This window comes from Loxodonta africana, chromosome 6 (genome assembly GCF_030014295.1).
Source record: "Loxodonta africana isolate mLoxAfr1 chromosome 6, mLoxAfr1.hap2, whole genome shotgun sequence".
Lineage (NCBI taxonomy): Eukaryota > Metazoa > Chordata > Mammalia > Proboscidea > Elephantidae > Loxodonta > Loxodonta africana.
In genome coordinates this window covers 124,345,684-124,362,202 of record NC_087347.1, presented here as the reverse complement: position 1 = coordinate 124,362,202, position 16,519 = coordinate 124,345,684, and the positions used below count along the sequence as shown (strand labels likewise).

Sequence of the window (16,519 nt, the reverse complement as noted above, 5' to 3'; positions counted from 1 at the left end):
GACAGGAAGTCGATCAGACGAGGTCACAGGCCACGGGAGTGGGCAGGGCCTCAGCATCTAGACCACATGTAGTCCACGGCTGAGGACACTGAGCAAGGCCCAGAGGGGCAGAGGCGCTGGGAGTAGAAGGCGACTCTGACTCCCAGGCCAGGGGTCAGGCCACCAGGACAAGCCCCCTGTGGCCGCCCAGCCTCTGCCCGGCATGCCCTGAAATGCCCACTGCTCAAGGAGAGCCATCAGGGCTGAGGACATCAACAGCCACAAGCAAAGCGCCCATCTAGGCAGACCCCACGGGCCCTTGGCATAGGTGCTTCAGAGGACAGGGGTCTGTCCTGGGGGTCACTCAGCAGTAGAGCTTTTTATTTTTATTGTGGTAAAAATGTATGTAAGGAAACGTTTGCCAATTCAACATTTTTTACACGAACAGTTCAGTGACATTCAATACGTTCATCACATTGTGCAGCCGTCACCACTATCCGTTTCCAAATTCTTCCCCCACCACTAACAAAGTCAGGGCCAGCAACAGGGTTTTGCGTATGCCCCAGAATGTGCAGCTGGGGCTGCAGTTCCACCCCTTGGTCCAGAAGGGTTCCCTTCGGCAACGTCCTCAGTCCCCTAGGGCCCTGAGCCAACACGCAAGGCCCTCCACAAGCTGCCTTCCCAGCCTCATAGGGCACTGCAGGCTTACTGATGTCCTCTGATCATCAAACACTGACCTTGTTGATACTACTTAGACGGTCTGGTCTACCAAAATTAACCCAGCACCTATTATGTACCAGGCTTCACATACCCTTCAGCCTCATAGCACACCTGCCAGGTACGTACTATTATCCTTATTTTTCAGATGAGGAAAGTGAAGTCTGGGAGCCTTGTTTCTTACATCTGTGCCTTTGCCAGGTGGTCCCCTCAACCTGGAATGCTCTCCCTCCTGCCTGTGCCTCTCCACATCAGGTGGGCCCAACTCAAGGCCCACCACAAAGTCTTCTCCAGCCAGCCTGCTCACTGTTCCCTCTAGGCCCTGCTACCAAAGCATCGCCAACGGCTTTCTGGCTGGTCCACACATGGCAGTCCTGTGACACTGCCTGCACGCAGGGGTACTGGGCTTCTTGGACCTTCCAACTGAGCCTGGGCTCAGAGCTGGGCTGAGAGGAGGGTACTTTGGCTTGACTCCTTGGCAGAGGTTCTCACAGACACCTGGGGTCAGGCAGTCTTCCTCCAGGAAAATTCAGGTGGCCTCTTCGCATTAAAAACCACCTTGCCTTGGTAAGAGCTCCTCCTGCCAAGAAATGCATGTGGTCCTAGCTGCTCTGGGGAGGTCTTGGGAAGCCACCTTCCACCCTCAGAAAAACCCTTGGTTGACTATTCTCAGAAATCCACTCAGCTCCTGGAAGCCTTTGGAATAAATGAGATAAACTTTGGAACACACTTGCCTTCCTCAAGGCCTGGCACACAGTGTGTTACTTTCTTCTTTGAGTCGAATTCTCAAAGCAAAATCCTTCTCCTTCTTGACTCCAAACAGTAACAGGAAAGCCATCAACCTTTTCCTCCTTGCCCCCTAGGAAGCCCAGTTACCATAGCATGGCTTTGGGATATCGACTGGGTTCAGATCCCAGCTCACCAGCTGTGGGACTTTGAGTAAGTTCATTAACATCTCTAAGCCTCCATTTCCTCCTTTTTAAAAGGGAACTGGGCAATGTTGTGAGAATAACACAAGGAGCCCAGCACGCTGAAGGCAATGAAAGTTAGCTGTTTATATTTATTGTTGTTATGACAGGGTTCTCATTCCCCGGAACCTACCTGTCTGTTCCCATCCCTGGGACCGGCCTGCAGGCTCCAGGCAGAGATGACGTTGAAGGCCTTGACCACTGTGCAGGTGGGGAAGAGGGAGGCCAGGTACTCGGCATTGGACTGGCGATGCTGAAGGTGCTCCTGCTCTGTGGGGTTGCTCACATCCACCAGGATCTTGCCAGCTAACTGGTCGCTGAGAACACACAGCGAGGGGTAATGCTCCCGGAACACAGCCACGAACACGATCTCAGGGGAGCTCACCGCCTCTGCCTGGAAAGTCACTTGGACTGTGGAGGGGAACAGCCCGGCTGTGCGTTTGGGGTTGCGGCTCCCCACGACCACACTGAAGCCGGAGGCCACCAGGCGCATGGCCAAGGAGCGGGCAAAGTCCCCGCTGCCCAGGATGCCCACTTTGGGGGCCTCAGTGGGAGCCTCAGCAAGGCTGCCATCACTGTCCATCAGGCGGTGGCTGATCAGCGGCTTGTCCATGTCTCCTGACATTACAGGGGCTAGAAGAGAAGGCAGGAACCTGGTCAGTAGAGGCCTCCAGACTCCCCTCCCACACTCCCTCCTCTTATCCATAGTAACTATGGTCAAATATTCACCCAACAGGCTTTCGCTGCGTACCTACCATTGGCCAGCCCTAGAGGAACACACTGAGCCCTCAGGACCCAGCCCCCCACAAGGGTGCACAGACCCAGGAGGAGGAGGGAGAAGGACCTTTCTCTGTCTCCCACCCTTGTCCTTCCTGCTGAATTACTTCCTGGGGATGAATTCCCAGAACTGAGAGGACTGAGAAAAGGGTGTGACATTTCCGTGATCAATGCTATGCAGGCCCATACTTCTTTCCAAACGGTTATGTGATGGACAGCGGTTCTAGCCAGGAGTGACCATGTATCCCCAACCTGACCATTACTAAGTATCATCATAACATTAAAAATATATAATATAAATGGTCTCTGGGTGGCACTAACCTAAAGGTTGGCAGTTTGAACCCACCCAGACGTACCACGGAAGAAAGGCCTGGGGATCTGCTTCCATAAAGATGACAGCCAAGAAAACCCTATAAGCATTTCTACTCCGTAACACACGGGGTCACAATGGGTCAGAATCGACTGGACGGTAATGGGTTTGGGTTTTCGTAATACATTATAAAAGGCAGACTACAAAGGCAAGTTTATTATAATTTGCATTCTTTGATTACCAGGAAGGGCAGACAGGTTCCTTGTTCTTGTTTACAGTTTGCATTTCCAGAATGGTACCTCTGCGCTGTCCCTTAAGTACCATGATAAGCACCTGGAAGGCAGGGACCTCATCTCATTGGAGTTTGGATCTCACTGACTGGCACGGGGCCTGGCACCGAGCTGGTGCTCAACGTTTGCTAAATGACAGAACGAACACTGAAATTCTGCATGAACCTTTCTCTCTGTGGGGAGAGCTGGGGTGGGACGGCCCAGTGAACAGGTGTCTGGGACAGGCTGGGCACCCTGGGTTTTCCCTCGCTAAGTCCGAGATGTGAGTGGCACAGAGGGCACTCTGGTCTTGGGACCAGGGGTCTGCAGTCAACTTGGGTGGGAAAAACTCTATTTTAATTTCACTAATCTCTGTCTGAAATTTGCCATTTCCTTCAAGTGTGACGGTACGCAACAAACACAACAGTATTGGCAGGACCTGTGAGTGTGTTGCCGATACTGATCAATGTCAAACCACAAACTGCATTCTGAGAGAGTTCTCCGAATATTATCTAAACTCATCGCTAATTTAAAGTGATGGTAGATTTTGTTATTTCACGTACACACACATTACTACGGTACATCTGTAAAAAAACAGGAAATGTGTTTCAACAGAGCTGCTCTCTGCTGTGACCCTGTGTCATTTTGTTTTATGCATTTAAGAGCAGCATTGTGAGAAGTCCACAGGCCTCACCAACCTATGGGTCCCCAGGGGTCCTCAGCACGGGGGTTCAGGACCGCTGCCTCACAAGTGCCGCAGTAGGGTGGCTTTTAACAACATACATGGGGTCTGCCTCTCCCACTTTCCACAGCAGTCTTCCAGACCCTCTCAACACCGGCTGATATGGGACAGTGAGGGACAGGGGAGGAGACCAGGAGGCCATGCCTGGTTGTGCCACACATCAGATGTTCGTCCTTGGACAAGTCAGCGCGCCTGTCAGGGCCTCAGGGTCCCAACAGAGTCCCCACCTTTATAAAATGGACATCACGTTCTGTGCTCTGAGATGACAGGAATGCAATCCCGAAGGGTTTTAAAAAATTCTGCCATGGATATTTTACAAGGCAGCAGCAGCTCCTATTTATAGGGTGCTGAGGCACGGGTGGTCCAGTGGTAAAGTTCTCGCCTTCATGCGGGAGACCTGGGTTCCATTCCTGGCCAACTCACCTCATGTGCAGCCACCACCCGTCTGTCAGTGAAGGCTTCTTTGTTGCTGTGGTGTTGAACAGGTGTCAGTGAGTCTCCAGGCTAAGATAAGGAAGTAAGGCCTGGCGATCTACTTCTGAAAATCAGCCAGTGAAAACCCTATGGATCATAACAGTCTTATCTGCAACCTATCAAGGGGAGAGCGCAGGACCAGGCAGCATTTTGTTCTGCTCTGTGTGGGGACACCATGAGTTGAGGGCCAACTGACAGCAGCTGACAGCAACACTCTGTGCTGGATACTGCTCTCAGCCCTTAACATGAGTGGTTGTCATCTAACCCTCAAAAGAACCCTAGGAAGTAGGTACTATTATTGCGCCCCATTCAATGGCGAGGAAACGGAGGCTCAGAGAGGTTGAGGTAACTTGTTGAAGGCGGCACAGACAGGAAGTGAGGAAAGGCGAGAGCAGAACTCAGGTCTTTCTGCCTCTGCCGCCCGTGCTTTTGTCAGTGTTGGGTGCCGTCGAGTCAATTTCGACTCATAGTGACCCTATGTACAACAGAACGAAACACTGCCTGGTCCTGCACCATCCTCACAATCGTTATGTTGAGCCCATTGTTGCAGGCACTGTGTCAGTCCGTCTCTTTGAGGCTCTTCCTCTTTGTCACTGACGCTTTACCTTACCAAGCACGATGTCCCTCTCTAGGGACTGGTCCCTCCTGAGAACGTGTGCAAAGGACGTTCCTGTCCCACCTCACATGTTGCAAGCAATTCCCTTAACCTCTTGCTCATTTTTAAAGTGGTCTGGAAACATCTCTCTGTCTCTCTCACAGGACACCAGGGACTGGCCGAGCTGGGCTGCTGTGGGACCATTTCTGTGGGGACCACAGAGTCCACAGACACAGAGGTCACGCCTGCAGTCAGACACCAGCCAGGATCCCAGGCCGCTCATGCTCGGATAGCCACCCCCGCAACCACCACCAAAGAGGGCACCTTCCATCTGGTTCTACATTTCCCCTGGGTGGTGATGAGCTACTGAAAGCAGCCGCCAGACCCACCCCCAGAGTGCAGCCTGGGAGCCGGGCATCCGCGTGGGGAGGGGCTACGTGAGGCACCCTTTCTAAAGCTGTTCTGGAACCAGACGGCCTGGTTCAGTCCTGACCCTGCCACTCGCTGGTGTGCATGACCTCGGGCCAGTCAGTGCCTCAGTTTCCCCAGCCATGAAATGGAGACAGTAACAGTACCTTCCTTATGGGCATGCCGTAGAGTAAATAAATTGATGTAAAACATGCGTAACGGTGCTCAGCACACAGTAGGCACTTGCTCAGTGAGTGCTGTCCAGTATTACCACGTGAATACTCAGTGGTGCCAGCAGGGACAGCAGGGTACCAGAGGCGGGGTGAGGCCAAGGAAGGTGTGCAGAAGACCCTGCCACCACCACGTCGGCCCTGGGGGTGGGGCTAAAAATGCTGAGCGGGAGGAGATTTGGGATGGGGGGCTCTGCAGGTGACCTCTGGGCTCCCCAGGCTGGAACTGGTGATGTGTTCCAGGTGAATGTAGATCCCAACTTGGGGACCCAGTGACCCCTGTGGTCTGAAGCCTGAGGATCAAGGCTCCCCTTGGGGTCAGTCAAGGCTGTGAGATACACCAGGCCTTTCCCAGCTGCAACCACACTAGGCATAAGTGCAGACCCAGCATAAGTTTTACCCTTATGGGCAGGGAGGGTAACCTCCCTCCACTGAGACCTCCAGATTGTCTTTTCCACATTTGCTAGCAATCTGAATTATCCCAAGTAGATCCCTACTGGAAAGAAGCCTCTTCTCTCCCCCTCCCATCTCCTGAGTAATACTATGTGCTGAACACTCTGTAAGAGTTTAAAGATGAAGGGGACGTGGCCCCTACGCTAGGATGATTTACAGTCCAGTGGGCAGGGGAGGTGGATAAGATGCGGCCGTCAACGACTCAACAAACACAGGGCAGCAAGGGACGGGGCCCAGGACGGGCAGATACCATTGCCAATGGGGAAGCCAGGGGCCTTCAAGGTAGACATGGCGTTTGATGGTCCTTGAAGAACCCCAGATGGTGTTTACATCCTCAAAAAGAAACTGAACCAGCCAAAAGGGGAAAAAGGTGACTGGAGCTGGATTGAGTCCTGTCTGTTTGCCCAGACTAGAATCCCGAGGTGGGAAGGGATTATTTGGGGCTGGCTCTCGAGAACCTGGCTCGGTATGTGCTCATTTTCGGGAGCTGAGGAGGCATCTGCAGCAGAAGAAGGTGCACAGCAGGGACTCGGGGACCAGGGTCTGGTGCCACCTCTGGCCCCAAATGGCCCTGTGTATATGCACTGTCCCCTCTAGTTCCTATGGGCAGTGGCCACGTCTTAGAATTGTCACTGTCCTCCCTATGCCAGTGGGGAGGGAGGAGGACAGGTGCCCCCTGCTGCAGTGGCAGGGCCCTGGCTCCCTGGTTCTTCTATTTACAGATGTGGGGTAAAGGAGTGAGGGAGGAGGAAGGGATCAAATTACAGGCTCAGTAGGGCCAAGGCCTCAGTCTGCACAAAGTTTGCCTGCCTCCCCCTTCCACGCTGCCCACAACAGCTACAAAATGGCACTGACTTTTGAGTTTCTGATGTGTGGGAGCAACAGGTCCCAGCCCCCTTCTGCCCAGGCTCCCAGTGTGCTAAGGCTACCTGACAGGGCCGAGATCCAGGCTGGGCTTGTGGCTGGGAGTCATACTGGGCCCACAGGCCTGCCCCCCGCTCCTGCTGGCTCTTTCCCACTAGTGGCAGAAGTCACGATGCAGACAGCTCTAGAGACTGTTATAAGCAGGCAGCTGACCACTCTGCAGACACAGAGTGGCCAAGGCAGGCTGCGTGGCCACAGACGGGTGCCTGTGGGGTGGGGCGCAGGCTGGCAGCCAGGGCCACAGGGAATCAGGCTGGCTGGGACACTTGCAGCTGGACGGAGGAGGACCAGCCTGCGGGCAGCTGGTGAGTGCCTCCCACCCCCTCCCACAAGGTGACTGACTGAGCAAACACATCGTCTGGGGGTGGCCTTGGGCACTGAGAGAGGAGTACGGCACAGTTCTTGTTTTAAAGAGCTCCACAGTTGTCTTCAATTTTTTTTTTTTTTAATATTTTTAATTTTACCCCATCAGTAAAATAAAATTTGGGGAGCTGAAATCTACTCGACAGCAATGGGTTTGGCTTTGATTTTGGTTTTATTCCCATTACTGATGCATTTCTTCATGTTATATACATTTACAATGTTGAATATTTGTACACTGGTACACTATTTATGTACAGATGAATCATATACAAATATTAAAGGGATAAGGCTAAAAATTAAGTACAGATAGAAGTGCTACATTTTCTTCCGGCTCTGCAGTGAGTGATCCTTTGCAAGCCCTGGGCAGGTCGGCACCCATTCTGGAGAGCTCTTGTCCAGAAGGCCACAGCATGCAGTCACACAAGGTCTCCTGAAAGGAGGGCGCTGCTGGCGGGGGGCACCGGAGGCTTCCTGCAGGAAGCAGGCCTGAGCTGAGCCTTGAAAGATGTGAGGGGGAGCCAGGAAAGAACATTCCAGAAAGGGGCTTGTGTGAGTCAAGGCCTAGGGATGACAAGGTGACACAGTGGACAGGGACCCCCACCCCCGGCAAGCTGCTCCATCCCTGGTGCAAAGTGGTCCACCGCCTGGACCAGGGGCTTACCAGTACCAGTTGTCATCACGTTGACTCTGACTCATAGTGACCCATGTGTGTCAGAGCAGAGTGATCAAACAGTTACACACTCGGCTGCTAACCTAAAGGTCGGCAGTTCAAAACCGCCCAGTGATACTGCAGAAGAAAAAGCCTGGCAATCTGCTTCCGTTAATATTACAGCCAAGAAAACCCTACGGTGTAGTTCTACTCTGTAACATATGCGGCCATCATGAGTCGGAATCAACAAGATGGCAACTAACAACAACAGGGTTTTCAACGGCTGACTTTTTGGAGGTAGATCTTCAGGTCTTTCCTCCCAGGCACCTGTAAATGGACTCAAACCTAACCTTGCGGTTGGCTGCTAAGCACTTAAAGTGTTTGTACCACCTAGGGTCTTCACCAGGGGCTTAAAAAAAAATAAAAAACACCAAACCCGGAGGTGAGGCAAAGACGGTGGAGAAATCAGATGCTTCCAGTGATCCCTCTTACAACAAGGACCCGAAAAAACAAGTGAAACAATTACATATGACAACCTAGGGGCCCTGAACATCAAAGGCAAAGTCAGAAAATGGACTAAGCGGCAGGGGGACAGACGGTTCAGAAGCAGTGAGGAGTTGCCGGACTTGACTCAGCAGGAACCCTCAGGCACGATTCCTGGAGCAACTGCGGTGGTGCTGGTGGAATGGTCCAGATGCAGTTTCCTCAGGGACAGACAGCGAGCCGCACAGCCTACTCACACCTCTGGAACCAGGGAAGAATGGCGCTCTCAGCTAAAGCTAAGTACTTGCGTTTATTGTACCGTGCCCCCAGCCTCCAAGCTGGTTTCAGTGGATATCAATTTCCCTGGGTCTGAGATAGACCCTGCTGTGCACCCTGAGCCATTTTCCCAGCCTGGGAGAAGAAATAAATTCACAATTGGGGGAAAAGATAATCTGCCAGCTCCACTAAGCAGGGAGCTCATAACAGAAGCAGCTCCTATCCAGGCACATACAGTCTGCAGACTTGCATACATTTCACCCCTGCATGGACCTGTGTGGGCCATTTCAGGGGAATAGGCCCTTGTTGGTAACTGTTTCAACTGTAACTGTTTCAACTGTGCAGTGGTTTTGTTGTTTGACACTGTTTTGCTATTAAACAGGGTCCTCACCTACCCACATCAGGGGCCTAAGGGCTGGTGGCTCCACCTATGTCACCTAGCCACTCCTTAGAGGGGTCAAAGGATAAGTGGTACCACCCAGACCTTATAACCAAAAGCACTGGGTGCCCATGATCCAGCTGCAGAACTGACCCACCTGTGAGCTCGAAGGAACAGGGACACAATTTCCTCAGAGACACTCGGGGCATGGTTGTCAGCCCCCTGCCTTGTTCAGAAAGTGACCCCCTGCTGCAACCAGAGACCTTCGCCTACACCAATCACAGCTCTGCTCCTCTAAGACTGTAGGACAGTGTCTATACCACACACTTGATGACCAACTACCTGGACACCTGAGCTGAATCCATACAAGAAAAGTGAATTGACTCCTAGGCTCGTATTCCTGGTAACAGCTCTAGACATCTGGTGACAGGAAGTTAGAGCTTCAAAGGCAAAAATAATCAAGCTAGCTCACTCAAGCAGCCTATTTGGGCATATCAAAACAAAACAAAGCAGGAAGCTAGGATACGGTAAGCAAACAAAATAAATTAATACAATAACTTATACATGGCTCAGAGAAAAGTCTATATCAAATCACATAAAGGAGCTGACCATGATTGCTTCAGCAAGCTCTCAAAACAAAGAATCAAGGAATCTTCCAGATGAAGGTATTTTCCTGGAATTACCAGATGTAGAATACAAAAGATTAATAGGCAGAGCTCTTTAAGACATTAGAAACGAGTTCAGGCAGAACAAAGAACAAGCCAAGGAACACACAAGTAAAGCAGCTGAAGAAATTTAAAAGGTTATTCAAGAACATAATGAAAACTTTAATATACTGCAAGAATCCATAGAGAGACAGCAATCAGAAATTCCAAAGATTAACAATAAAATTTCAGAATTAGACAACTCAATAGAAAGTCAGAGGAGCAGAACTGAGGAAATGGAAGGCAGAATTAGTGAGACTGAAGATAAAACACTTGGCACCAATACATTCGAAGAAAAATCGGATAAGAGAATTTGAAAAAATGAAGAAACTGCAAGAATCATGTGGGACTCTATAAAGAGAAATAACCTATGAGTAACAGGAGTACTAGAACAGGGAGGGGTAACAGAAAATACAGAGAGAATTCTTGAACATTTGCTGGCAGAAAACTTCCCTGATATTGTAAAGATGAGAACAGATCTATCCAGGATGCTCATCGAACTCCACAAAAGATAGATCTCAAAAGAAAGTCATCAAGACATATAATAATCAAAGTTGCCAAAACCAAAGACAAGGAGAGACATTTAAGAGAGGCTGGGGATAAACGAAAAGTCACCTGCAAAGGAGAGTCGATAAGAACAAGCTCGGAATACTCGGCAGAAACCACGAAGGCCAGAAGGCAATGGGATGACTTATATAAAGTATTGAAGGAAAAAAATTGCCAGCCAAAAATCATATATCCAGCAAAACTGTCTCTCAAATATGATGGCAAAATTAGGACATTTCCAGATAAAAAGAAGTTTAGGGAATTTGTAAAAACCAAACTAAAACTACAAGAAATACTAAAGGGAGTTCTCTGGTTAGAAAATCAATAATATCAGATGTGAACCCAAGACTAGAATACAGGACAGAGCAACCAGATGTCAACTCAGATAAAGGAAATCACAAAAATTAATCAAGATAAAAAAATGCTCAAAATGGGGAAACAGCAATGTCATTATGTAAAAGAAGACAACATTAAAACAATAAAGAGGGACTAAAAAATGTAGTCATAGATCTTTCATAAGAAGACAAAGTCAAGGTGATATAAAGAAATAAAAGTTAGGTTTATACTTAGAAAAATAGGGTAAATATTAAGGTAACCACAATGGAGACTAGCAATCCTACTCATCAAAATAAAATATAACAAAAAAAATGAGGACTCAGCAGAAAAAAAAAAAACAAACAACGAATAAGAGGAAAAGACAATATATAAGGATAAACTACTTAGCACAAAACATTAAGCGGGAAAAAGAAACTCAACAACACACAAAAAAAGACATCAAAATGACAGCACTAAACTCTATCCATAATTACACTGAATGTAAATGGACTAGATATACCAATAAAGAGACAGAGAGTGGCAGAATGGATTAAAAAAAAAAATGATCCGTCTATATGCTGCCTACAAGAGACACATCATAGACTTAGAGACACAAACAACCTAAAACTCGAAGGATGAAAAAAAAATGTATCAAGCAAACAACAATCAAAAAAACAGCAAGAGCAGCAATATTAATTTCTGACAAAATAGACTTTAAAGTTCAATCTACCATGAAGGATAAGAAAGGACACTATATAATGATTAAAGGGACAATATGCCAGGAGGATATAACCATATTAAATATTTATGCACCCAATGACAGTGCTTCAAGATACATAAAACAAACTCTAACAGCATTGAAAAGTACAGCTCCACAACAATAGTAGGAGACTTCAACATTCCACTTTTGGTGAAGGACAGAAAGAAGCTCAATAGACACGGAAGATCTTTAAATGCCACAATCAACCAACTTGACCTCATAGACATATACACAACACTCCACCCAACAGAAGCCAAGTATGCTTTCTTTTCCAGAGCACATGGAACATTCTCTAGAATAGACCACATATTAGATCATAAAGCAAGCCTTAACAGAATCCACAATACTGAAATATTACAAAGCATCTTCTCGGACGATAAGGCCATAAAAGTAGGAAGCAGTAACAGAAAAAGCAGGGAAAAGAAATTAAACACATTGAAACTGAACAATACTCTGCTCAAAAATGACTGGGTCATAGAAGACATTAAGGATGGAATAAAGAAATTCACAGACTCCAATGAGAATGAAAACACCTCCTATCAGAATCTTTGGGACACAGCTAAAGCAGTGCTCAGGCATCAATTTATATCAATAAATACATGCATACAAAAAGAAGAAAGGGCCAAAATCAAAGAATTATCCCTACAACTTGAACAAATAGAGAGCAACAAAAGAAACCCTCAGGCACCAGAAGAAAGCAAATAATAAAAATTAGAGCAGAATTAAATGAAATAGAGAACAGAAAAACAATTCAAAGAGTAAACAAGACCAAAAGCTGGTTCTTTGAAAAAATTAACAAAATTGATAAACCGTTGGCCAAACGACAAAAGAAAAACAGGAGAGGAAGCAAATAACTTGAATAAGAAATGAGATGGGTGATATCACAACAGGCCTAACTGAAATTAAAAGAATCATGTCAGACTACTATGAAAAATTGTACTCTAACAAATTTGAGAAATGGATGAATTTCTAGAAACACACTACCTACCTAAACTAATACAGAGGTATAACAATGAAATAAACCCATAAAAAAAGAAAAGATTGAAAAGTTAATCAAAAAACTCCCAACAGAAAAAAAAGCCCTGGCCCAACAGCTTCGCTGCAGAGTTCTACTAAACTTTCAGAGAAGAGTTAACACCACTACTACTACAGATATTTCAGAGCATAGAAAAGGATGGAATATTCCCAAACTCCTTCTATGAAGCCAGCAAATCCCTGATACCAAAACCAGGTAAAGATACCACAAAATAGAAAATTACAGACCTATATCCCTCAGGAACTGAGAAGCAAAAATCCTCAACAAAATTCTAGCCAATAGAATTCAACAACATATCAATAAAATAATTCACCATGACCAAGGGGGATTCATACCAGGTATGCAGGAATGGTTCAACATTAGAAAAACAATTGATGTAATCCACCACATAAATAAAACAAAGGACAAGAATCACATAATTTTATCAACTGATACAGAAAGGCATTTGACAAGTTCAACACTCATTCGTGATAAAAACTCTCAGCAAAATAGGAATTGAAGGAAAATTCCTCAACATAATAAAGGGCATTTATACAAAGCCAACAGCCAACATCACCCTAAATGGAGAGAGTCTGAAAGCATTCCCTCTGAGATCAGGAACCAGACAAGGATGCCCTTTATCACCACTCTTATTCAACATTGTGTTGGAGGTCCTAGCCAGAGCAATTAGGCTAGATAAAGAAATAAAGGGCATCCAGATTGGCAAGAAAGAAGTAAAAGTATCTCCATTTGCAGATGACATGATCTTATATACAGAAAACCCTAAGGAATCCTCCAGAAAACTATTGAAACTAATAGAAGAGTTCAGCAGAGTATCACGATACAAGATAAACATACAAAAATCAGTTGGATTCCTCTACACCAACAAAGAGAACAGCAGAAGAGGAAATCACCAAATCTAAACCATTTACAGAAGCCCCTAAGAAGATAAAACACTTGGGAATAAATCTAACCAGAGATGTAAAAGACCTATACAAAGAAAACTACAAGACACTACTGAAAGAAACTAAAAGAGGCCTACCAAAACCCCCCAAAAATAGAGGCCTACATAAGTGGAAAAACATACCTTGCTCATGGATAGGAACACTGAACATTGTTAAAATGTCTGTTCTACCAAAAGTCATCTATATATACAATGTAATTCTGATCCAAATTCCAACGACATTTTTTAATGACACGGAGAAAAAAATCACCAACTTCATATGGAAGAGAAAGAGACCCTGGAGAAGTAAAGCATTACTGAAAAAGAACAAAGTGGGAGGCTTCACTCTACCTGATCTTAGAACACATTATACCTCCACAATAGTCAAAACAGCCTGGTACTGGTACAACAACAGATACATAGACCGATGGAACAGAATTGAGAGTCCAGACATAAACCCATCCAAATATGAGCTGCTGATATTTGACAAAGGCCCCAAGTCAGTTAAATGGGAAAGGAGCCTCTTTAACAAATGGTGCTGACATTACTGGATATCCATCTGCAAAAAAATGAAACAAGACCTGTACCTTACACTATGTACAAAAACTAATTCAGAATGGATCAAAGACCTAAATATAAAATCTAGAAAGATATAGATCATGGAAGAAAAAATAGGGACAATGCTAGGAGCCCTAATACATGGCATAAACAGTAAACAAAACATCACTACAATGCAGAAGAAAAACTAGATAGCTGGGAGCTCCTAAAAATCAAACACCTATGCTCATCCAAAGACTCCACCAAAAGAGTAAAAAGATTACCTAAAGACTGGAAAGAAGTTTTTAGCTATGACATTTCCGATCAGTGTCTGATCTCTAAAATCTACATGACACTGCAAAAACTCAACAACAAAAAGGCAACCCAGTTAAAAAATGGGCAAAGGATATGAACACACACTTCACTAAAGAAGACATTCAGGTAGCTAACAGATACACAAGGAAATGCTCGCCATCATTAGCCATTAGAGAAATGCAAATCAAAACCACAATGAGATTCCATCTCATTTCAACAAGTCTGGCATTAATCCAAAAAACACAAAATAATAAATGTTGGAGAGGTTGTAGAGAGACTGGAACACTTATACACTGCTGGTGGGAATGTCAAATGGTACAACCACTTTGGAAATCGATTTGGCACTTCCTTAAAAAGCTAGAAATAGAACTACCATAAGATCCAGCAACCCGACTCCTTGGAACATGTCCTAGAGAAATAAGAGCCTTTACAGGAACCGATACATGCACACCCATGTTTATTGCAGCACTGTTTGCAATAGCAAAAAGATGGAAGCGACCAAGGTGTCCGTCAATGGATGAATGGATAAATAAATTATAGTATATTCACACAATGGATTACTATGCATTGATAAAGAACGGTGAGGAATCTGTGAAACATTTCATAACATGGAGGAACCTGGAAGGCATTATGCTGAGTGAAATTAGTCAGTTGCAAAAGGACAAATATTGTATAAGACCACTATTATAAGAACTTGAGAAATAGTTTAAACTGAGAAGAACACATTCTTTTGTGGTTACGAGAAGGGGGAGGGAGGGAGGGAGGGTAACGGAGGGAGGGTGGGAGGAGGGAGGGAGGGTGGGAGAGGGGCATTCACTAATTAGATAGTAGATAAGAACTACTTTAGGTGAAGGGAAAGAAACACACAATACAGGGGAGGTCAGCACAATTGGACTAAACCAAAAGCAAAGAAGTTTCCTGAATAAACTGAATGCTTCAAAGGCCAGAGTAGCAGGGGCAGGTGTTTGGGGACCATGGTTTCAGGGGACATCTAAGTCAACTGGCATAATAAAATCTATTACAAAAACATTCTGCATCCCACTTTGAAGGGTGGCGTCTGGGGTCTTAAACACTAGCAAGAGGCCATCTAAGATGCATCAATGGGTCTCAACCCACCTGGATCAAAGGAGAATGAAGAACACCAAGGACACAAGGTAATTATGAGCCCAAGAGACAGAAAGGGCCACATGAACCAGAGACTACATCATCCTGAGACCAGAAGAACTGGATGGTGCCCGGCTACAACTGATGACTGCCCTGACAGGGAACACAACAGAGAACCCCTGTGGGAGCAGGAGAGCAGTGGGGTGCAGACCCCAAATTCTCATAAAAAGACCAGACTTAATGGTCTGACTGAGACTGGAAGGACCCCAGTGGTCATGGTCTCCAGACCTGTTGCCCCAGGACAGGAACCACTCCCGAAGCCAACTCTTCAGACGTGGATTGGACTGGACAATGGGTTGGAGAGGGATGCTGGTGAGGAGTGAGCTACTTGGATCAGGTGGACACTTGAGACTATGCTGGCATCTCCTGCCTGGAGAGGAGATGAGAGGGTAGGGGGGTTAGAAGCTGGCAAAATGGACACAAAAAGAGAGAGTGGAGGGAAAGTGTGGGCTGTCTCATTAGGGGGAGAGTAATTGGGAGTATGTAGCAAGGTGTATTTAAGTTTTTGTGTGAGAGACTGACTTGATCTCTAAACTTTCACTTACAGCACAATAAAAATAATAAAAATAAAAAATATATACAAATGGCTAATAAGCACATGAAAAGATGCTCAACATCATTAGTCACCAGGCAAATGGAAGTCAAAACCACAATGAGATACCATTGCACACCCACTAGGATGACTGTAATCAAAAAAGATAATAATAGGAGCCGGTGAGGATGTGGAGAAAGGGGTACCCTCATACACTGCTGGAGGGATTACAAAATGGTGCAGTCTGGCATTTCCTCAGAAGGTTAAACACAGAGTCATCATATGACCCAGCAACTCCACTCCTAGGTATACCCAAGAGAAATGAAAATGTATGTCCACACAAAAACTTGTATACCAATGTTCACAGTACCATTATTAGTATTGCCAAAAAGCACAAAGACCTCAAATGTCCATCAGCCAATGAATGAAGAAGCAAAGCGTCGAATATCCATAGATTGGAACGTCATCGTTCAGCAATAAAAAGGAATGAAGCACTGATTCATGCTACGACATGGATAAACCTCAGAAACAAGCTAAGCGAAAGAAACCAGACACAAAAGGCTACATATTGTATAAGCCCATTTAGAAACATCCAGAATAGGCAAATTCACAGGGCCAGAGAGTAGATCAGGGCTGCCTAGGGCTGGGGGCTTGGGGAAGAATGGGGAGTGACTGCTAATGGGTACAGGGCT

The 16,519-nt window shown here is 46.2% G+C and overlaps 1 protein-coding gene across 1 annotated transcript in view; it reads right to left on the bottom strand.

The window, feature by feature from the left end:
* Nucleotides 1-16,519, bottom strand: part of STEAP3 (STEAP3 metalloreductase) — a 59,305-nt gene that overhangs the window by 26,847 nt on the left and 15,939 nt on the right. Inside the window, 1 exon segment of the mRNA XM_064287285.1 lies at nucleotides 1,798-2,297. Within this exon segment, the coding sequence (XP_064143355.1) occupies nucleotides 1,798-2,289 (492 nt within the window). The 5' untranslated portion in view covers nucleotides 2,290-2,297.